The sequence below is a fragment of the Felis catus genome, chromosome B2, assembly GCF_018350175.1.
Source record: "Felis catus isolate Fca126 chromosome B2, F.catus_Fca126_mat1.0, whole genome shotgun sequence".
Classification (NCBI taxonomy): domain Eukaryota; kingdom Metazoa; phylum Chordata; class Mammalia; order Carnivora; family Felidae; genus Felis; species Felis catus.
The window spans coordinates 44,268,788-44,293,645 of NC_058372.1; the positions used below are offsets into that span (position 1 = coordinate 44,268,788).

General features: G+C 41.4%; 1 protein-coding gene across 3 annotated transcripts in view; it reads right to left on the reverse strand.

The window, feature by feature from the left end:
• Positions 1-24,858, reverse strand: part of CYP39A1 (cytochrome P450 family 39 subfamily A member 1) — a 95,689-nt gene that overhangs the window by 6,130 nt on the left and 64,701 nt on the right. For all 3 annotated transcript variants that reach the window (XM_003986216.6, XR_006597807.1, XR_006597808.1), the window contains exons 9-10: positions 18,273-18,368; positions 17,318-17,406 (exon numbers count right to left, since the gene is read on the reverse strand). In XM_003986216.6, coding sequence (XP_003986265.1) covers positions 17,318-17,406; positions 18,273-18,368 — 185 coding nt within the window. The remainder of the gene's footprint in view (positions 1-17,317; positions 17,407-18,272; positions 18,369-24,858) is intronic.

Sequence of the window (24,858 nt, forward strand, 5' to 3'; positions counted from 1 at the left end):
GTGTACCTGACAGTTCCCGAATGGTGACGCTCTCTTGCAAGCCCTTCCCCTGCCCAAGGCTCGGTCTCCTCTGGAGGCATTCTCTGACCACTTGCTTCTGAGATGAGATGCCCCTCCTCTCCACTTCTATGGTCCCCTGTGCACATCTCAGCCACTCCACCTATTGCACTGAATTGCAATTGCTTATCGAATTGCCATTTCTCTCCTAGAGGAGGAACAGACAGTCTCTAGGAGACTGTCTGTATTGTTGGGACTTAACAGTACAGAGCATACTATTGGTGCCTAATCATGTTACCTGAATGAATGAATGAATGAATGAGTGAATAGATGATGGAAAGGATGCCTTCCATAAAAGAGATTCAATTTCCTGCCCTTTCTAGCTCTCTTTCTCTGCATTTCTGTGGCACTTTACACATTCCTCCACTAATGTCCTTACCCTCCAATCCTACTATATCCTACCATGTTACAGTTAATGGTTTGTATGTCTGACTCCCCTTATAAACTACAGTATTCACAAACAGTAGCAACCATGTTCTACTCATCTTTGAGTCCTCAATATTTGTTGATTGAGTGAATGAATGAATATGAATGGCCTGATATTCACCTCAGGTAATTAGATTTGTTTCCTACTAGTATTCTTGAAACATCTCGAAACATTCTTGAAGCATCTTACTTCAAATGAAATCGGGAGTACTCCACATGTTGTTATAACCCACTTGGGTGGCACATCACTTCTTCACAAATATTTGTGATGCATATTTAACCCTACTTATTTATGAGTGCTAAAAATAATTTATTCTAAGAGACTATCAATGGCTATGAAATAGAACATACACAGTCTTTACTGCTTCAAATCAAAGAGCAATGCCAAGAAAAAGCAATTTTGCTAACCCATGTACAGGTTCAGAATTTTTCACAACTAAATTTCTGCCAGACTTCTAACGAATGGAACTTCTACTTCTGGCCATGTCCTGCCCTAAATAACTCAAAAAACTGAGCAAGATTCACAGTGTAGGATGAAAATTCCCAAGAGAAAAGGAATCAATGAGGTGAACTCTGCCAGAGAGTCTCCCGTTCTCCGTCCATGGCCGTTTCCAGGTCACGTGCAAGGAGGAGAAAGCCCACGCAGACTGGACAGTCTCACTAGATTAAAAAGACAAGAGATCAAAGTTCAGGGAAGCTAAAGAGACTGGAATTTGCAGGCAAGAATAAAAGAGAGGAGGGAGTTTCACAGAGAGAACAAGAATGCTTCAGAGAGCCACATGGGGGTCTCCTGGAGTATTTGGTTGAGTACTAATCTCAGCATGTGTAAGAGGCAACTACTGAAGTGAAGATGAGAGATGAAAAAGAAAGCTAAGGAACAATAAGCTGAATAATGCCCAGAGCTCCCACAAGATATGGAAGTCTGTTCCCACATGCAAGAGTGAGGAGATCTTGTAACACATGGACAATTGAATAGGGTCTTTAAAGGTTATAGCCTTATGGGGCACCTGGGTGGCTCAGTTGGTCAAGCATCTGACTCTTGGTTTCGGCTCAGGTCATGATCTCACGGTTCATGAGTTCAAGTCCTGTGCAGGGCTCCACAATGACGATGCAGAGCCTGACTGGGGTTCTCTCTCTCTTTTTCTCTCTCTGACCTTCCCTGCTCTCTCTCTCAAAATAAAAAGAAATAATAAACTTAAAAAAATAAAGGTTATTGTTTTAATTAGAAGTGCATTATATTATCTTAAATTAAATGCCACTCCTGATTTTACCTTAACAAAGCTTAACAACAAGTCTTGAAAACTCATTTTTCTGAGCAACTTACTACATGCCACAGTAAAGCCTAAAACTAAAGAATACAATAAAATCTAGTATCCATGACACTTAAATTTTTTTTAATGTTTATTTATTTTTGAGAGACAGAGACAGAGAGAGAGAGAGAGAGAGCAAGAGTGGGGGAAGAGCAGACAGACAGGGAGACACAGAATCCGAAGCAGGCTCCAGGCTCTGAGCTGTCAGCACAGAGCCCAATGCGGGGCTCAAACCCAAGAACCGTTAGATCATGACCTGAGCCAAAGTTGGACGCTTAACCGACAGAGCCACCCAGGCAACTCCTAGTATCTATGACACTTAAAATTCATGTCTTGCATTTATTCAGAAATGGCCATGCCTAGAATAAACAGGGAAATATGAAACATGGGTGAGGGAACAATCATTCAAAAGAAACAGACCCAGAAATGGCAGATACTGTAGACAGCTAATTAGATATATTCCACATGTTCAAGAGGTAGAAGCACAATGAAGAAAGAAATGGAAGATAAAAAAAAATCAAACCTAACTTCTAGCAATGAAAATACAGTATCTTAAGTGAAAATACACTGGATGGAATTAACAGAAGATAGGACACTACAAAAGAAAAGATCATGGAACTTAATAGAACACTGAAGTGAAGTACATAGATTAAAAAGGGACTGAAAAAAGAAATAAACAGAGTATCAGTGACCTGTAAAATACTATCACACAGTCTAACATATGTGTAATTTGAAGAAATAGAAGCTGAAACATTTCCAGATTTGTTAAAACTGTTAGTTTACAGAGCTAAGAAGTACAATGAAGCGAAAGCAAAAGAAACATAAAGAAAACTATTCCAAGACAAATCAGAATCAAATCGTTAAAAAAAACAGTGACAAAGAAAAAAGTCCTAAAAGCAGTCGGGGAGTGGGGAGACACAAGGAAGGAAGGAAGGAAGGAAGGAAGGAAGGAAGGAAGGAAGGAAGGAAGAAGGTCACAGGTCACAAACCTCTCATCAGAAATCATGAAAGCGGAAGACAACAGAACAACATCTTTGAGGGGTGTCTGGGTGGCTTAGTTGGTTAAGCCTCTGAATCTTGCTTTCGGCTCAGGTCATGATCTTACGTTTCGTGAATTCAAGCCCCGCATCGGGCTCTGACCGGACAGTGCAGAACCTACCTGGGATTGTCTCTCTTTCTCCCTCTCTCTCTGCCCCTCCCCTGCTCACTCTCTATCTCTCTCTTAAAATAAATAAATAAACTCAAAATTTTTTTAAAAAACAAGAACAACATCTTTGAAGAGTTGAAAGAAAAAAAAAGTACACATTGTTCTTTATAATAATACGCTGACTCTATTACGAGAGAAACTTGCCTTGATGATTTGGGGGTAAATATTTAATTTCCTCTTTATAGGTTTAAAGTATATTATCTTGTGGGGAAAAAATGATGGTCTTTGAGACATATGTGAAATAGAGAAAGACAGAGAGATGTTGAAATGGCAGTCAATTATTGAGTAGAGAATTTAAAGGATAAACGTGTACGTATCTTAAGAGAGTGGGAGATGGTGTGCCCATGCCCAGCACAGGGACTGATTGGGGGATCTCAAGTCCCAAGGACAATGGTGGACAGTTGTCCTGAGAGCCCCTGGTGTTATTCTACACTCAGGCTTTGAGAAAGGTACTCATGGAGGAAGGGAGATGGGTCTTTGAGTGAAATCGACACCCCAGGCACAGGATGAGGTGAAGAGGACAGTGACCACTCTGTGATTATTTTGCAATAGACAAGCACAGCCTGTGTGCAAGGGCCAACGGTAGGAATGGGGGATTTCCTGGGCTATGGGAAAAGAAATATTTTAGATCCATTTTTTTATCTTTCCCTGACTATTCCACAGGCATACCTTGTTTTGTTGCATTTCACAGATACCGCCTTTTGTACAAACTGAAAGGTGGTGGCAGTCCTGCCTTGAGCAAGTCCTTCGGCGCCATTTTCCAAGGCCATGTGCTCACTTTGTGTCTCTGCGTCACATTTGGGCAATTTGCATAAAATTTCAAACTTTTGCACTATTATTATGCTTGGTACGGTGATCTGTGATCAGTAATTACTACTCACTCCAAGTTCAGATTAGCTTACAGTTAGGATTTTTTTTTCTCTAGCAATAAGGTATTTTTAAGGTCAGGTATGTGCATTTTTTAGACATAATGCTACTCCACACTTAATGGGCTATGGTGTAGCATAGAAGCATAACTTTTATATGCACTGGGAAACCAAAAATTTCATTTGACTCACTTTAGTGTGATATTAGCTTTGTTGCAATGGTCTGGAATCTACTGTGTCATTTTTTAAAAAACATCAGTCAAGCGTGATGCATCTTTATGGCCCTGTGTGACACCGCTATGAAGAACAAAGAGATGATAAAATGTCAGGAAGCATGAAGAACCTCACTTTCCTCTCTCTCCTGGAGACAGGGTCACACAAACAGCGTCTCATCTACCATGAGAAGCTGGGAGTCCAGTAGACATCACAGGACACTACGGGTCAGATTCGGAAGGGACACCTGCGGTGTGGATATAAGTTACGTGCTTTTCCTCCTTACTCTTCCCGGAAGGGAGGGACATTTATGGGACCAGTGAACAGGCACTGAGGTTACATACTAAGAGTTCTGACGATAACATGAGATCTCCATTCATTCATCCATTCAATGTGCACTGTCTTTATGTGCTTTATGCTCTTCTAAGTGCTGAAGTTACAGCAGTAAACAAACAAACAAAAACACCATTCACACTTTTCATAAGAATGCTTAAATTCTAGAAGAGAGGTAGTAAGCAGGCAGCACATGAACAAGCAATGCATATATCAACCATGAGAATAAGTACTACAGTAACAAATAAGACAAGATAAAGGGAAAGGGAGTGTGGCATGGGCTAAGATATTTCGGATGAGGAAGTCCTCTCTGATGAGGGGACATTTCAGTAGACATTGGAATGATGTAAGAGGGGGCAACATATGAATATCTGGGCACAGAATTCCACACAGAGGGAACAGAAAGTGCACAAATCCAGAGGAAGGAGAATGAGGAAAAAAGAAGAGGCTAGTGTTGCTAGAGATGAGCAAGAAAAGGAGAATGTCAGAGAGACCCCCCCCCAGGCAAGTAGAGAGCCCGTGGGGGCCTGCTGAAGACTACATCTCATTCTGTGAGGCGGGAAACCATTGAATAGCTCTGAGCAAATGTGACTTAAGTTTCAAGAGAATCATTCTGGCTGCTACATGGAGCACAGAACATATCGTGATGTAAGTGGAAGCCAGAAGACTGGTTGAGGAAGCCATTAGGATTTTCCAGACAATAGAAAGTAGGGCCTTGGACCAGGATGGTAGAAATAGCCGTGAGCCACACAGAACAGGTGAACACAAGGGAAGGGAAGCAAAAATAATAGGAAAACAGGGAGGGGGACAAAACATAAGAGAGTCTTCAATATGGAGAACAAGCAGAGGGTAACGGGAGGGGTGGTGGGAGGGGGGACGGGCTACATGGGTCCGGGGCACTAAGGGATCTACTCCTGAAATCATTGTTGCACTAGATGCTAACTCGGATGTAAATTAAATAAGTAAAAATAAAAATAATAAATAATAAGTTAAGAAAAAGAAAAAGAAATAGTCATGAGCCAGAGTGAGAGACTGGATATACTCTGCACAATGGGCTGACGGTTTGCCTTCTGGATGCAGAAGACTGAGCCAAGAATGAGTTCTGACCTGACGAAATGAGTTTCTGACCTGAGGCAATGCAAGAATACAGTCACTAGCGGGGTGGGGAGCTATCGCCTGGAACTCGGTTCTGGAACTGTTAAGCATAGCTTGCTGTGCACCAGTGGCCTGGAGACATCACTGCAGATGCTGAGTGGAGGCTGAGTAAATGGGCCTGACGTTTAGGAGGGGTTCAGTCAGGACTGGAGCCATAAGGGATATAAATACAGAGTCTTCATTATTCAGACGATTATTTAAAGCTGTGGGACAGGATGTGATCACTTAGGAAGTAAGTTAAATAGGAAACAAAACAAAACAAAACAAAACCAACTGGCAATCCGACGAGACCGTGCTGGGGACATTCCAAAACTTGGAAGTCAGGAAGGTGAGGGAGAGGAGCAAAGGACACTGGTAAGGAGGAGCCAAAGGGGTAGAATAACAAAAAGAGAGCGGTATCTCTAAATCCCCATGAAGTATTGCATGGAGGGCACGAGCCCCGGATCAAATGGAAAACGTGGCAAGGAGCGCCAACATGTGAAATCAGTCACCAAGTTCCCAGCTCCTAAAACGACCAACTCTTCTCAGTACTTAGCGCCCTTCCTGGAAGTAAATCAGATGAGATCACTTCTTCAGATAACTAAGCTGACACTTTGTGTCAGTGGAATAAGCAGTGACTTCCCGGATACTCAGTGTGCTCACCTGGCAAAATACTGGCTAATTCTGCATCTGTGAATTACAGAACAGTTTGGTAGGTTCCACTTTATCCAGACGGTCCTATTTTCTCCTAACTCTGGCTTTGGCACTTCTCTAACGTTAACTTTGCTATAGACCGCGCACTTCTCCGAGCTCGGCTCCCTGGCATAAAGGACCTTGGCACTCTGTCCAGTCCTTGGAGGAGAGGCACTGTGGCAGCGTCAGGACAAAATAACCACTTGGGCGGGCAGGGTGGCAGGCGCTCCAGTGGAGAAGGCACTCTGGCCAGAAGGACAACCTGTTCCCAGGCACTGTCTCACAAGGGGCCCTGGAACATCTAGGGCCCCGTGACCGCTTCACACCCTGCCCCGCAGAAGGTGAGGTGATGAGAGACGAGACTGGCAGAGTGGGAGGAGTCCGTGGAGGGTTTGAATGACAGTGTTGGGTCTTTGATCCTGAAAAGTGCTACAGACCCAGTGAATAGGTTGCGCTTATTGAAAACTTATACCTACGTGTGAAAATGACATTCCCTTAAGCATTATTACACACAGAAGACCCTCCACGCGGACTTCCTCTATCACACAGATGAGAATGCAAACAATGTTCACAAGCTATTTAGGAGTAAACATGTTAGGGGCACCTAGGTGGCTCAGTTGGTTAAGCATCTGACTTTGGCTCAGGTCATGATCTCATGGTTCGTGGGTTCGAGCCCCGTGTCAGACTCCTGGTTGATAACACAGAACCTGCTTCATCTGTCCCCTTCTCTCTCTGCCCCTCTCCCACTCATTCTCTCTCTCTCTCTCTCTCTCTCTCTCTCTCTCTCTCAAAGTAGATACACATTTTTTTAAAAAAGAGTAAACATGTTAGAAATACTACGCATACTTTGATTCGAAATAATTAGAGAGAATATTCACCGATTCATTAGAAGAGCTTCCCACTATAATCTGTAAGGCATTTCATTAACAAACTTTAGTCCCTGCAATGTTCCTTAAAATCATAAAGCTACCCTTCCCTTAAGGTAAAATTACAGTTGAGGTTTTTGACCCACTTCATACTGTGCATTAGAGAGGCTTTAATATTTTTCTTCTTTTATATTTGAGTGTTAAGTTAGTTATTAAGTTCGTATTCGTTATTAGAAGAGCATAAATATTAACATATTTCATACTAGTTCTAACCATTTTGACTGATATCCTAGTTAAAGGAAAGGTAAGATGCATTCATAATACAGACAATAAATAATATGTGCTAAAAATAGTTTTCTCCAAATCCAAATATTTGAATATTATAGCAAAATTACCTCAGTTATTCACTAAATACAGTCATTTTTTATGCAATTGCAAAAAATAGTGTTTTCTAGCCTTTACCATGTTATTGAATTTTGTTTGAGGCCTGAGATGTCAGAGACTGACACACACGTACCTATGACATTAAAAGCTTTTTATGTCACAGAAAATGGGCTTCCTAAAGTATTTTTAACAGAAGCAAGCTGAGCTATGTTCACGTTAGGGTTGTTTTTGTAATGCTCCTGTGTCAAAACAATGAAGATAATGAGGCATATTATTTATAACAGATTTATTTTTCACACTTACGAGAACCACATAACACATCTACAAATAAAGCTCGTTAAAATATAAACATACTGAAAATTCCTTAAATACGTAGTGCTCGTGTGTCTCCCCCGTTGGTAGATAAATGTTCAAGGAGCACCATACAGACATGGAGAGCACGGAGTCTGACAAAACACACGCTACCTCACAGACCTCACACTAGTAATGCACGTGGAGAGATGCAAAGGGTGACAATATGAGGCCAAGACAGAGACCAAAGGGCTATGGACATTTGGAGCCTGGAGAGAGCCCTGTGGTCTGGAGCAATCAACAGGAACTTCTGTGGAGGTCAAACTTGAGCTAGACCTTGATGGAACGCAACGGGGCTTTAAGGAAGTAGGCCCTCACCTGGAGTCAGGGCATTCCAGACCCAGCGAGCGTAGGAACAAGCGAAGGAATGGGCATTGCAGTTGGGGACGGCTGGTAGCCCCTTTGGGGAGGGCACTGCCAGATGTTCAGAAAGATACAATCGGCCTAGAACTCCAGGCTCTCCGTGACGCTCTGCAGGTAACGTCACCAGAGTCTTAACGAGAGTGACCAACTGAGATGATTATTTGAGGAAAAGCAATCCGCACGCAGTAAGACGGGTTGAAAGAAGAGATGATAGAACCTGGGAGAAGGGTTAAGGAAACTGCAATGTCACCTGCTGGTGAGGCATGAAGACCTGGTTTAGGAGGGGGGCGGGGGGGGCGTGGAAAGCCAAAAAGAGGGAAGAGCAAAGGGTCACTCTGGAAGGCCAGGGGTCTAGAGCAGCCCTACGTCAAAAAGAAACAGGGAGTACTCAAGGAATGATAAGATTACGGGAAATGAATGATCTTGGTTTTAGATGTCTTGATGTTGAGATCGCCTCCCTCTCTTGCTTTTGGAAGGAAAATCTCTTGCTTTTTTTTTTTTTCTCCTACCAGAAGAGTCACTGCGGGCAATGCCAGCATGGGCTGGAAACCTGCCATGGTTGCCAGGGGCAGGGGCTCTGAAGTATATTCCTAGTTGCTACCAGCTGCGGCTTATGAAAATAGAATGATCTCGCCCTGGAATTCAGAGAAGGCAGCAGACAGACATACTTTCACAGGCATCCTCCATGGAAGCATGAGTTATTCAAGTTAAAGGGGAAGTACTGTCCCCACAACCTCATCCGCCCAAGAGATCTTTTAGGAAAATGAAATCAATTTGGTGGCAGGAGGCAAAGCAATCTGGCCCAGCGGTTGTCATACGTTAGCCTGGGTCAGAATCCCCTGGAAAGCTTGTTAAAACACAGATCGCTGGGCCCCGCTCTGGAAGTTTCCAATTCGGGGAGGTCTGGGGAAGGGCCCAAGAATTTGCATTTTTTGCAAGTTTCCAGGTAATGTTCCCACCGGTGGTCCGGGAATCACACTTTAAGAATCACTGATCTAGAGGAATTTGATGAGGAGAAAGGGAAAAGACTATGTTAGAAGATGTATTTTATCATCCTTTTTTAGTTGTAGTACTACAATCACAATGATAAAGATTATCTCAGGTATACATACGGGAAGCTCTACGGTTAGGGCACCGGACTCTCGATTGGGGGTGATGGTGAGGGCAGAATGTGTGGAGTGAGCAGGTAGACACTTACATTAAATAAGAATAAGGTGGGAAGGGAAGAGTGGGAACAGGGTAAGTGGGAGAGAAGGACAAGAAAAAAGCCTATGGAAAAGGGAAGAGAATAGGAGCTATTTAATAGGGGAAGAGGAGGTGAGAAAGCAGATAAGAAAACAAACAGGGACAGGATGGGAAAAACCTCTGCCCTTCCTCTAACTTGAGAGATTGTCTTCTGTTTCATCAAAGCGGGAGGGCACTCTCCAGAGGTCACTTTGAGGTGCTACCCATGATCCTGCCGCTACCCCTCCTAGTGGTGGAACTCTCCTATGGATGCAATATGAGCAAGAAAGTTGGATACAACTTTGAACCTTCCTATTCAAGCAAAGGGCACAGGAATAGTACTGACTTCCGTAAGATTAAGTATGCACCAAATAAAAGTGATCTCATGGTATATTTTATTTTATTTTTTAATGTTTATTTTTGAGAGAGAGAGAGAGAGCACGAGCAGGGAGGTGCAGAGAGAAAGAGGGGGACAGAGGATCCAAAGCCAGCTCCACGCTGACAGCAGAAAGCTGGATGTGGGGCTCGAACCCATGAACAGTGAGATCATGATCTGAGCCAAGTCGGACACTCAGCTGACTGAGCCACCCTCACGGTATATTTTAATTCCAGACCATCCAGAAAAAATTGAAGATGAGACACTTGCTTTTGTTTTGTGATGCACCCACAGTAAATGGGTATATCACCCCTCTGCAAAAGCCCATGCTATTTAAAAAAATTTTTTTTTCAACGTTTATTTATTTTTGGGACAGAGAGAGACAGAGCATGAACGGGGGAGGGGCAGAGAGCGAGGGAGACACAGAATCGGAACCAGGCTCCAGGCTCTGAGCCATCAGCCCAGAGCCTGACGCGGGGCTCGAACTCACGGACCGCGAGATCGTGACCTGGCTGAAGTCGGACGCTTAACCGACTGCGCCACCCAGGCGCCCCAAAAGCCCATGCTATTTAGAAAGCAATTCATGGATACGGTCAGAGCACGTTAATACAATATTTCACAGAGTTCAACAAACCTTGGAAGCACACTTTTGCTTTTAAGGAAATTATGTTACTTAGGATGCTTTGGGTTGTAAGTGACAGAAAACCCACATCAGACTGGTTTCCATACCGAAGGGAATGCATCGCTTTGTGTGCCTAAAAAACTAGAGCTGGCTGGCCTCGGGCAGAGAGGGCCCAGCAGCTCAGTGATGTTCCCAGAAAGCCAGTTTGCCCCTGCTGCTCTGCCCTGTGGTACCAACTTCACCCTAACGCTGTCTGCTTTTATTGTCTCCGGATAGCTAACAACAATTTGGGGGGCCAAGTGCTTCTTTATTCACATCCTCCAGGGAATGATTATTTTTGACCCAGAAGTCTCAACGGAAACCCTCGTAGTTCCTTGCACTGCTTAAAATATACGCCAACACTGAAACCAGTCACCATGGGTAGGGAACTGGGGGACAGGGATGGTATTTGCACATGGGCTTAGGGAACCATGCTCCACTGTTATGGAGCTGGGGGGATGGAATCTGCACCCCAGAATCCCATGGACCCCCGAAAGAAAATGAGGGAGGGGAAGAAAGGAGAAGGCGTTAGACGATAGGGAGGCAGTAACCCACAAGCAGTATGGTGACCCAGCACAATTTTAATTCAGTCCTCACTTCCTTGCAATTAAACCCTCCTTCTGAACAGGAGACATCTATCCTGTTCAAGAGTAGTCACTGAGTTTGATGAGTGGAGAAAGATCAAAAAAAATGGGGAGAGCGGTGGAAGATACCCAGCCTGGAGTGCTCTTTCTTTCTCTCCACAGATACAAATCCTGTGCAGGTTTTCTGTGCACCACAGAGGGGCTGGAGATCTACTTTGTGAATAAAAGGAGAAGAGGGTCTTTGCTATAATTTTTGCCCAGAAACGAACATGCTATATTTCGGAAGCACTTTGGCTTGAGGACCAAAAGTCAGTCCTGAATTGCTTCTTCTGTTCTTGACAGTCTTAAATCTTAGCCTCATAATGAAGTGTCAGAACAAGGTGGCCGGGAAAGCAATGACTACAATTTGGCCAGTGGTTTCTGGGCTCCTTTCAGCGAGTCACTGCTCCTCAGTAAAGCAGTAAGAAGAGAGATACATGGCTAAAAATTAATAAAGGAGTCTGGCAGCCTGACTCAGTCTTGGAATTAACCACATCCACCCTTCCCACCCTCACTCCTAACCCTTTTTATATGCCCTCCAGGACGTGTGCCCACAATAAGGAAAATGTTAGGAAACAAGTATATCAGCAAATATAGTTTTTTCAGTTCTACTTGACAACCAGAGTTGAGGGGATGCGTTTGTTTATGTAACAAATGCCTCGGAATAAATTGAATTTGCAAGGTCTCACGAAATCCATTGGGATTTGAGTTTCCTCCCTCTTCAAAGCAATCAGCTCTTTCTAAGTATAAAAGGGAGAAAAGCTACTTACAGTACTTTGCAGCGTACCGCAAAGATTTTTTACTGAATAAGGCACAATTGTTAAGATGATATTACCTTGAAAACAAACATATAGAAACAACTGTACACAGAGCTTAAAATCCCAACATACAGGTACATTACGTTACATTATATTACATTACATTACATTCCTACGAGCTTTCTCTATACTGTTTATTGCTTATTACCATCTAGTCCATACAGCCTTTTCCAATCCCCCTCTTTGAAATTCCTACGGCAGTTACTACGTATATGTGTCATTTGGCATTTCTCACAGGTCATCTGACACTGTTAAGTAGGGCTTGTTTTTCATGTTGCTAGGGTCTCATCTCCCCAGCTATATTATAAGCAACTCAGGAAAGTTATGTGTCTTCGAATTTCCCCAGTGGTTCATGAAGTGACTTGAGTTAGACTATAAGTTCCTTGAGGGAAGGGACTTCATCCCTCATTTTGTTTTCCAAGGTAACTCCTAGAACGCTATCCTGGCATACAACATAGACTCCATAAATACTTCCTGAATGAAAGAATAAACATACTAATATTAGGCGCTCCGTAAATACCTGTTAGGTTGAATACTGCCACTACTAATCTATTACCAGCTGGATCTATGTTTGAATTAATTTTCCCATCACCGTGTGACTTTCTTTAGTAATTCAAGACAAGTCCATGACTTTGTAGCCCAGTACTGCTCCAGGATATATGAAGGACCCAAACACACACACACACACACACACACACACACACAATAGAGATCGTAGTTGCTATTCCTGAGGACTCCACGCTTCATTTTTACTTCTCAAGTATTGTAGATTTACTCTTACTACAGCCTCTTCTTCTCCAAGCAAGCTTTTGTAAGTGAGGGGTCTTGCCAAAGATCAGGGCTATTGTTTTACAACGGGGATGTGACCCAGATCAATGAGCACAGGGATACAGCCAACCAGGCATCCTCGTGCAGGGATGGGAAGCAAGAGAAATGGGGGCTGTTGGCTTGCAAGGGGGTGGGGGATGTGGAGGGGGGTGCAGTACAGCAAGCACATCCCTTTGTGCTGAGGTCACAACTCTCAGAGATAGCCACGCCACACTGGAAATCCCCTGTTCTCTTCCTTTGTTTCAATTCATAGCTTCAGAGGAGAATGTCCGCTGTAAGGCAACTCCTCATTCTGCACGCTGCCATTGCCGAAGAAGTCTGACAGTTCATGTTGCTTTCTCCTGTTTGCTTTTCTGTACCACCAGGCTTCTCCAGCAATAGAATTACTGGGAAGAGTTCCCTTCCTGCCTGTACCCAGGAGCTTCCTAGCTACCAGGAAGTGCCCAGCAAGGGGTTCTTCCGGCAAATGTATTTTCCGAATTCCCACTCTGCAGAGCCGGAACAATATTCTTCCATCCTGACTTCTGGTTGGCAGCTGACAGCAGTACCGGGTACTTATTTTGCAAACTCAGCAAAACCTTCTGTGTCCACTAATGAGAGGGCTTCCCACACCGCCTCGGTGGCCTGAACTCTAAGGGATGACAGCTGCGAGGCCACAAGGCTATGTGTTCATGATCAACTGTGGGCGTCGGCTACTTGAAAGGCAATTTTCTCTGACTCACAAAATATTTGGTACACGAGAAAATAAGTTGGCTCTTGGTACACGAATTTAGAATGGGTGCAATTTTCTGAGGATTATGCTAAGGATCTGTGGGATTAAATTTCTAGTAGAGAGATCCATCTTGGTATAAAACTGTCCAAATGAAGTCATTCACTTTCCTGGAAAATCTTCTGTTTTGTTTGTCTTTAAAGACAGAATGTTTCTGGGGTTGGCTATGTAAAATATGTGATGGAAAAGTTAAGGACTGGGGGGTGGGAGGGAGGGGAGGGTGGGTGATGGGTATTGAGGAGGGCACCTTTTGGGATGAGCACTGGGTGTTGTATGGAAACCAATTTGTCAATAAATTTCATAAAAAAAAAAGTTAAGGACTTATAAAAGCAGAAACAATAGAAAAATGAGACTATGGGGGTTCTATTTATTGTTACATGTATTCAACATTCACATTTCTCCCACAGATTTTGGTTACATGATACATATTTTGCCACACCTCAGACTAAAAAGGTTTCAAAGGAAAATGTAACATCTTGTCCTCATACTTGCTCCTGCACCTGATTTCTCTATTTTCACCGTCTCTTTCAGCCACCTAGATTCAAGCCACAGTCCTCGAATCCTTCCCCTTGACTGATCCCGTTTCTAATTAGTTTCCAAAATCTGGTAGATTCTACCACTCCATGTCTCTCCCATGGAATATAGCATAATTATATAACCTAAGCCATGCCCCACTCTAACCCATTCTATACAAAACCTTTTAACACTTCATTAGTGCCTTGTGAGCTGTGTACCAACCTCTCAACCAGGTGTTAAGGGGCCTCCCCAATTGGGCCAATGTGTGTATTGAGTCTTTCTTCCCACCACTACCTGTAGTCTGATCTTAATAACAGTGAAACCATAAACCCTTCAACTACATACCCTTGTCCTTAATGACCCTTTAGTCACTCTGTTTTCTCAGTCTAGACGTTCACCTAACCCTTCAAAGGCCACTTTCCCCAGGAAATCTAAGATCATTCTGACCAGACATACCCTTTCTCTCAAATTTCCACAGTGTGGTGTTTGGGCATTTCTTACCCTGCATTCCTTGTAGTTATTTATGAACTCAATATCCTCCTTGCCTTCTCCTAGATAATCATCTCCTGAGGGCTGAGAACATGGCTTATTCTTGATTGAAGCTCCTGCAATACCCAGGGCACTGCCTTGCATAGAGGAAGAGCTGAGTACATTAAAAATGTATAGTTTCTGTACAAATAAGATACTTCTAACTAAGCTGAAATGCCATGGTCTCCTCTATCGTACCTATTACTGTCAACCTCCAGCAAATGTCTGTCAGCCCCAAAAGATATCACAATAATTTCATAACAGCCTTTCTTAGAAAACAGTAATCATCAGTTAATCCTTGACCACTGGCTAATACTACATGCTTCACTGCAGGGCATTTTAGTCCCTGGTTTAAAACATTTCCAGCTCAGTTTAAAAGATGGTTATATGGTAGCAGATGGCAGTTACATTGGTGGTGAGCACAGCATAATGTATAGAGAAGTTGAATCACTGTGTGCTACGCCTGAAACGAATGTAATGTTTTGTGTCAACTATACTGAAAAAATGTAAAACAAAACGAAACAAAACAAAAAAACCCCAAGATCAATAAATAGTTCAAAATAAACTTCTGTAATAAAAGATAGTTATTAAGAAACTCTTTCGTCGTCATTGGGAATACATGTAAAGGGACCTGAAAAAAGTAACACCTATTGTTTTTAGAAGACCTACTCTGGGTGCACTGATAGTTAGTAGGTGACAAAACAATAGCTGGGTTACAGGTGTTAAGAACCGCTTCTCCACAGGGGCGCCTAGGTGGCTCAGTCAGTTGAGCGTCCAGGTCTTGATTTCGGCTCAGGTCATGATCCCAGGGTCATGGGATTGAGCTCACGTGTCAGGCTCAGCACTGAGTGTGGAGCCCGCTTAAGATTCTCTGCCCCCCACCCCCACACACCTGTGTGCACGTTCCCACCAAAAAAGAAAAAATGCTTGTCTAAAGTGAAAGTAATATGAAAGTCAGGATGAACATAGAGGTTTTCCTTGATAATGTTTGCTTATTATACTGTGCTCCTAAAGGATCTGCACTCAGTTACAATGTTCGACTTTGGAGTTTCTTGATGTGTAAATCAGCATGCTTTCAGCTCTCAACAATGAAACCTTCAACTCAAACTGCTCTAAAAAATAATGTCTATATCCATAAAAAATTATGTCTATATCCACATCCATATATATATGTATATATATATACATATATATACCCATATATATATGTGTGTGTATATATATATACCCGTATATATATGGGTATATATATATACCCATACATATACGGGTATATATATATACCCATATATATATATATATATATATACATATTCAATGGGAAAGGACAAAGGGGGGGCCTCTATCCCAGCTATGGAAGAAAAGTCTCTCCTTTAGGTCTAATCGATGAGTTTAGGTCAACTACCTACTCCAGGACAAATCGTTGCTCCAGGGAAACACTAGGCACCAATTTGCTTACCCTTAGACTCCTAGAATGACTTTTTAAAAAGAAGACACTGGGGCACCTGGGTGACTTCGTCAGTTAAGTGTCCGACTTCAGCTCAGGTCATGATCTCACAGTTCGTGAATTCGAGCCCCGCATTGGGCTCTGTGCTGACAGCTCAGAGCCTGGAACCTGCTTCAGATTCTGTGTCTCCCTCTCTCTGTTCCTTCCCCACTCACTCTCTCTCTCTCTCTCTCTCTCAAAAATAAATAAAGATTACACTGTCTCTCTCTCTCAAAAATAAAGATTAAAATAAATTAAAATAAATGAGTAAAAATGAAGATAGAATTTCCATGGTTGGCTAAGACTATTTAAAACCATTTTGGGGGAAATATGAATTACTAGAAGCTTACTGATGCTATCAACCATAAAACAAAAGAGGAGTAGAATGCATGCTGTGGAGTAAGTCATAATTATAGATATGGATTAGCATTCCTGTTCAAACAATGAAAACAACTGACTTCTTAAATTTAAAAACTACAACTTTTGTGACATAATGACTTTAAAAGGATTTGTACATTCACTGAGTGAGACTTTGTTACAAACAGATACTAATATTTCTCCAACAGAATCATCCCTGGTGAAGAAATGGGACCTATTTCAGGTAGAGTGTAAGTTTTATGAAGTTGGGGACTAAGTCCATGTTCCTCAGTGCTCTATCGTAATGAACAGAAGGCCTGGCCCAGGCAAGGTGTTCTGATCACATAAATAAACATAAAATAACTTTCATTAAGTGCTGGACACTTGCACTAGAACACAGCATCGCAGTGAGCATCGCAGTCCTAGGGACGAGATTAATTTAACTCTAAAAGGATCCAGAAGAAAGCTTTCCTAGAACCGAGCTGCCCCAACAAACAGAAACCATTTAGTAAGGCGCCGCTCTGCTCCAAGCTACGGATGTTCTGTAACCCCAGCACAGGCCCATGAGAACGTTGTAAAGAAATAGTATACTTCGGACTTAATTTTCTAAAAGGTAGAACTCAAGCAACTTTGGATGTATCCTCATAGGAAAGCTGAACATTTGAAACCTAAACCCTGCTTTCATCATGCAGCTGCGACTGTCATATTTGGTTCTGATGAAGTCCCCCATCAGAAGCCACCGTAGACATTCCCACAAGGACATCGTGCAATCAGACCAGCCAACCAAACAAAATGTGGTCTCCCGGATCTCCCTGTAGTTTGGTAATAAAGAAAAGGGAGATTAAGCCAAAGATGCGCCCCCCCCCCCCCCGAGCCATCGTGTCTCTGCAGACTTTCTGGATAAATGTGGCCCAGCTGTCTCACTGACCTCCCAGGACACTGGTACTTCCCGCTTCCAAATGCCATGAACCCGTCCAAGAAAGCATTCTTCTCTAAATTTGCCTTTTTCCAACGTTCCTGTGGGAAGAAATCATTTTTTTTTTCCAAATCAGTCTTATATAAATAAGCTTAACTTTATTTCTCTAGGCTAAAAATGACTTTGTACAGCTAATCCTTGCATATAAAGTTGCAGGGCTGTTGGTAATTTTTTTTCCAACCTGTTATTCATATCAGGCACAATTGTGTTTTTGGAATGTGAACTAATAAATAAAAAGGTTTAAAAAGAATTTTGTTAAGTGGTAAACGTAAATGATAATGTAAATCAACCACAGAACGGACCTCAGAAAAGGAAGACTATTTATAATAAGATCTCGGGCTCCATCACAAAATTGTCCTTGGTAATAAATCTAGAAAGTTACTGGCCGCCCTGCCTATTGGAAGGAGCTTGGGATGTGGAATGAATACATCTGGATGCCATTTTTTTTTAATTTGTACCTAAAGACAGAGGATGGACTAAATCACCTCTTAAGATTCTGCTTAGCCTTGTAACCCCCCAATTTTAAGAAACAGCAGAGAACAGCTTTAATTTGTCTTGTTTCGTTTGTTTTTAGTACTCCTTGGAAACTAACAACAGGAGCAATTGCCCGATGAATATAAAATAAGTCTTCTTTCAGAACCAGACATATTCACTTTAACATACTTTGCTGGTTTCAGATCATTTATTTTCAAGTTGGTGAAGCTTATTTCAAAAACCTTGCTATCTCATTTGTGTTATACCCATCCATATTACAAGTCTGATTTTTACTCTGTTGTCGACTTGGTTAGACCACAGAGAGAAATAGGTCTGCTAAAATGACACAATTGTAGTTAATCTATGAATTCATATTCCCACCATAAAGGAAATTAAAATCAAAGGGTAATGCATTTTGAAAGAGAGGACTTACAGGTTTGAACACTTCAGGTTCAGGAAAATATTTTGGATTTCTATGCAGCCAAAACGGAGACAACATCAACAAGTCACCGGAAGGAACAGTGTAATTCTATGATAGAAAAATCAGTTTCAAGTTATTTTTGGAAATCTGCTTTAAAGAGAGTTTGGGTCATGAAAAATAATGCTCCAACTATATTGTAGAGAAGACATATACATTTTATAAATCAATGGCGAGAAAATCTAATTCTTTCCTGGAAGGATCGTTTCTGTTTTCCAACTTAAGCAATGACTACATTCTAATTCTGATGATTAGTTATATGTGCATACACATTTGGTTACATGGGGGAAATATATTAGATAAATGTGAAGATTATAGATACTAGTATATGTCTGATGTAATGCAGCTTTGGATGTTTGATACTGGGGTTGGTAGCCAAGTGCTTTTGATGGGAACCACAGTGAATCCCCAGGTCACGGAATAGAAAAATCTAACTCTGAGACAGGACAGTGGCCATAACAGCACTGAGGGTGGCAACAGTGGGTGTCTCCTATCCCCGGGGACATTGATGACAGTGTCAGGGCAGAGGCAGTGGAGTCTCTCTCTCTCTCCCTCTCTCTCTCTCTCTCTTTTTCCACTCCAGAAACAGCTATTAGGGTAGAAATAATATGAAGAATATGAAGACAACTGGTTAGGAAGGCACGGGACACTGAGTGTTGTGTGTTTCTTGGTTGGTTTGGTGTTTGGGAACACTGTGGCTGTGGGACTGAGGTTAAGCAGTGTGTTTCTGAATTATCCTTCCCTGTTTATGTTATCATAGGTTTTCTAATATATAAACTATACTAAGAACTAAAAACCATGTCATAAAATCACCCTGACTTCATCATGTTCAGGACCCATAGGACAAAGGACTCTCCCATGGTGTGTAACCAGTAGATAGCTATCAACTTTCCTAAGGCACATTCTGTTAGTAACTCCCATCCCCAATCATTGGAAGTCATATATATTTAACCCTGCATAAGTTTGAAGTGTCCTCAAGATATTCACAAAAACACTTACCTTCTGCTTCTAGAATATGAGCACGTTACAATTACAAATATGTCTTTTTATAGTAGCAGGAAGTGGCATATGGGAATGGGCCATCATTTTTTAACCAGAGAGAAACCCTGTTAGCTCCAATGGGGACTGAATATTGCTTAAGGTTTGGCCGCTGCAGTACTAAGTGCTGAGAGAGCTCCCAAACAAGGAAGAGAGAGGGGATTTCGCTGGTGTCCTCTTACCATTTTTAAAGTAGAAAGAGACTTAGGAGATCTCAAGCCTATCTGTTCCTTCTACCTCTGGCGGAACTGAGGTTAGAGTGGTCATGCCTGACCTCGAGATCAGCTGCAGAGGGCCTTGATGCGTGTTTGGGGGCAGGACCAGGGACAGCCCTGGGACAGGGCTCCAGGCGGGTCAACTGGTGCCCTTCCTCTCCTTACCGCATACACCTCTTTAGTGGCTGGCTGTTGACCCATGACTGTGACTTGGAGACTGACTGCCACAGCCTACAATACAGGCTAGTAGAAGCCTTCAAATGGAATCTCAGTCACAGAATTAACATTAGCAACAGGGAGGAGACCAGAAAGAAGTTCCTGTCACAGCAGCAAATGCCAGGCTGATGAATGGCATAAAGGAATGTGAGAGCCAGTTGAACCTCTGAGCAAAGGAACCTCTGAGCAAAAGGACATCATCGTCCCATCTAACAGTCGCTGTCATCGTCTACACGGCACATGAAGGGAAAGACCAAAAGGGAGACGAAACAGTCCTAGGACCAGAACACAGATCGCCATCAAAATCACAGCTTCTCTGTGTTGTAAAACTGTGCCTCTCAGGTAGGCAGCATTGAGCCTGGCCGGCCCCCTTCATAGGGATCCTGTGAGGCCCAGTGAGCTTAATTTGCTAGCGTGGAGATGGGGTTTTCTTAAAGACGGAAGAGAAGGCAGCACTCTTTGTTGTAGCTCAAGAAGGATACTGAGAGCAAAGTGGTTGCAAAGAATGTAGAGTTTTGAAGAGAAAGCAGAAGTCCTATAGAAAGGCAAAACATCCACAGGAGGGGATTCGAGGCACACACTTATCCTAGCTCTTAACCAGGAACGTGATTACGTTGCAAAAAAAAAAAAAAAAAAAGGCTAAAAATCAAAAAGTACACTCTTTTGCATGATAAAAAATGTTCTCTATCCAAATTTTGGAAAATTCAGAAAAATAGAAAAAGCTAAAAAACAACCAGAAAGCTGACAACAAAAAAACACCCATCAACCGGCTAGACTTCCCTCCAGTACTTTTACCAAACAGTTGAGTGTTGTTGTTGTTGTTGTTAAACATAGTCTTTATCCTGATGAATAGTTAATTTTGGAAACTTAATGTTGTTCACCTAATATTATAGCATAAGTATTTTTTCTTTATAGTGTGGACTCATTGTGAACAGTTTTGTCTCCAATGTCTCTTTCATCTTTCATTGGGCAGATTAATCATAAATAATTTAATCATTCCCTGGGTTTTCTTTCTATAATAAATAATGCCATCAGAGGCATCTTCTTCCATGAAGCATTTTTTCACATAAAATCTTCTAACATATATGTTCAGAAAATATAGGGCATGGACATTTTTAAAGGCTGTTAATACATTTTGCTCAACTGTTCCCTCAAATCTGGTAGCTAAATAGGTTTCTACCTATAATATTTTAGTGTCAATTTCACTGCCCTCTTCTCTGCTAATCTGACATTTAATAGGTTATTTTTGGTTCCTGTATAAATCTTTATGTCTTTGTTGAGCATTTTTCCATGTTATTTTCTAATATGAACTGTTGTGTTCATGTTCTGTCCTCATTAATTTATGCAATATTAGTGCTTTATTTATTGATATGTGAGTTCTTTAAATATTAACATTATTTACCCCTGTGTTATACTTACATTAACATTTGTTCTTAATTTTTGGTTTACATTTAATTTGGATTATATTTAAAAAAATACATGCTAAATTTTGATGTGATACATTTAAATCTGTTCATCTTTGTGGTTTCATTGATGAATCCCAAGATTTGGCAGCCCTTTTTTCTCTAAAATAGTGGTTCTCAAGGGTGGTCTAGAACCTTCTGGGAGTTCTTAAGACCTTTCCAGAGGCTGTGCTAGGTCAAAAATCATGCCTGGGTATAAGATTCAAAGTATAGGACAAACCAGTGGATTTTGACATAACTGAATACAATAAATTCATTGATATTTCAGATTATAACAAACTTTTAGGAAACTCCCACTGTTGCATTTCAATGAGGTATTAGAAAGCAGACATATCTGAGAAAGTTATTGAAATATTGATTCCTTTTCCAGTGACATGTCTGTGTGAGGCTGAATTTTCTTCATTTCCATCAATGGAAAGAATATATCACAACAGATTGATTCCAGACACATTTATGGGAACCCAGATGTCCTCTATTAGCAAGGCATTAGACAGATTTGCAAAATCTTAAAATAATGCTATTCTCCCACATTTTTTATGTTTTCGAAAATATAGTTATGTTTCATAAAACCATGCTATTATTTTAACATGTAGTAGGTTTCTTGTTATTTTTAAATTAATTAGCAAATAAATATTATACCAATTTCTCAGTTTTAGTTTCTAATACAGCAAATATTTTTTAATTTTTTTAATGTTTATTTTTGAGAGACTGAGATAAAGCACAAGTGGGAGAGGGGCAGAGAGAGGGGGAGACACAGAATCTGAAGCAGGCTCCAGGCTCTAAGCTGTCAGCGCAGAGCGTGATGTGGAGCTCGAACTCACAAACCGTGAGATCATGACCTGAGCCGAAGTCGGACGCTTAACCAACTGAGCCACCCAGGTGCCCCTCTAATACATTAAATATTGATAGATATGACTAACATAGGTAAAAGTCTTTGGGGTCTCTAATAATGCTAAGAGGATAGGGGCACCTGGGTGGCTCAGTGGGTTGAGCATCCAACTTCAGCTCAGGTCATGATCTCACGGTTTGTGGGTTCCAGCCCCATGTCAGGTCTGTGCTGACAGCTCAGAGCCTGGAGGCTGCTTTGGATTCTGTGTCTCCCTCTCTCTCTGCCCCTCCCCTGCTGGTCTCTCTGTCTCTCAAAAATCATAAACATTAAAAAAAAAAAAAAACAACCAATAATGCTAAGAGTATAAAGGGATCCTGAGAACAAAAAGTTTGAGAACTACTCTAAAAGTTAAAAAATACCCACTTTCTGGCCAGTCATCCCAAACCATATGTTAATCTCTTCCCTCTTCATTGATTTACGATTCACTTATTCTATATTATACTCTTGGATACAAAGGGACTTGTTTCTATGTTACCTATCCAGCCTGTTATATTGATAGTGAACATTAAGTCTGACACCACTACCACACCATTTTAACCGTTGTGGTTTTATAATATGTTTCAATACCTCGAGAAGGTAATTAGTATTCTTTAATCATTCATATTTTCTAACACTTCCTTGTTTATTCTTTCCTGGGTATTCTTGAAGATTACCTGTGTACCAAAAGTATGAAACCTTAAAAACAGAGTACAGGTAGAAGTTTAAGAGTTTTGTAAAGATGATATAAGAAAGAAAAAGAAGGAAAAAAAAAGAAAAGAAGGAATAAATCAAAGAAAGCAGATGGCGTATGCCCATCTTAATTTGTCCCAAAAATATAGGAAGGAATCAGTACGGGGACATAAATAAAGGAGACCATGTTCAGACTGCATTAGGAAAGATCAGTAGGAGAGCACTTCAAGCATTCACAGCAAGAAATGTGACCAGTTGCCCTACAGGGAAGAAAACATGAACCCCCACCACTACTTGACATGGATGATCCCATTCAAAGCGTTTTTCATAATCCAAATTTCTGGGAACACATCAATATATTCAATAAAGGCATTCCACCTGTTTTAGAAAACATATGAAGCCTAGAAGGACCAAGTTATATGAATTCATACCAAGGAAATAATTACTACTGTAAACCAGGATTTGGCCATATGGATGCCCATCTTTGCCCTGTTTGTAACAGTAAACACCCAGAAGCCATACGCATTCAGGCATAGACAGCTGATTTAGAAATCTACGTTATATCCACATATTAGATCATCATGCTGCAATTCAAAGCTGTGTAGATGTCTTCTGTTGATACAGAAAACTTTCGTAACTATTACTAACATAAAAGCTGATTATGAGAAAATTAGCATAGCATGGTCCTAATTGAATTTTTAAAAATGCACAGACTACAGGAAAAAAAAATCTGAAATTATCAGAATACCAAAATGTTCAAGTGGTTATCAGACTTGTGAAATTTTAAGCAATTTTTATTCTCTTCTTTTAGTGTTTTTTTATAGTTTCCTTTTTATTATTTTTTTGTTTATTTTTTAATGTTTATTTCTTTTTGAGAGAGAGAGAGAGAGAGAGAGAGAGAGAGAGCGTGAGCAGGGGAGGGGCAGAGAGAGACAGAGTAACAGAATCTGAAGCAGGCTCCAGGCTCTGAGCTTTCAGCACAGAGCCCGACCTGGGGCTCAAACTCACAAACTGCGAGATCATGACCTGAGCCGAAGTCGGATGCTTAACCTACTGAGCCACCCAGGTGCCTCATTATGGTTTCCTTTTTAAAACTAATTACCAAGATTTGTTTATGAAATAAGAAGAAAAAGCTGTTCAAGTTGTTATTTTCAAAATTAAAGCCTCAACTCTGCAGGGAGAAGTTCACAGTGATTAGTTTATACCTCCTAAAAGGGGAAAGGTTGTATACATTTAATTTATAAAAGAAATAGTAAGTACAGAAACAAAGGTAATATTTGTACCTTTTACAAATATTAAAAATATATTGTAGGGGCGCCTGGGTGGCTCAGTCAGCTAAACATCTGACTTCAGCTCAGGTCATGATCTCACAGTTCATGAGTTCGAGCCCTGCATCGGGCTCTGTGCTGACAGCTCAGAGCCTGGAGCCTGCTTCAGATTCTGTGTCTCCCTTTCTTCTGCACCTCTGCTACTTGCATGGTTTCTCTCTCTCTCTCTCTCTCTCAAAAATAAGTAAACATTTAAAAATTTGAAAAAAAAAAAGTTAAAAGTATACTGTGAAAAATAAGGAAAAGGAGTTCTAGAACATTCTTGGAAGATAGCAGCCTGAGCGCATGTCTCTGGGTTGCATGATCAGTAAAAGAGACACCAGCAGGGCTTGGAATGAGCGTGGATCCACTGGCCCCTAGGAAGAAAGTGTGAGTTTGAGGAAGTGGAGATAAGAGATTATGATTTTTTTTCTACAACTTCTCAAATTGTTTCAGATATCTATCACTTTTAATTAAAAATTTTTATTGAGAATCTATAATGTTGGAATTATAAAAACAGTTCAGTTTTGTAAGAGGATTGTATGCAGTGAATCGTAAATGTGTTTATTCCCTTGGACCAATAATCCACTATTAAAGTATAATTCAAGAATAATCATTAAAAAAATGTACTATGGGGGCGCCTGGGTGGCTCAGTTGGTTAAGCGTCCAACTTCGGCTCAGGTCATGAGCTCACGGTTGGTGGGTTCGAGCCCCGCGTCGGGCTCTGTGCTGACAGCTCGGAGC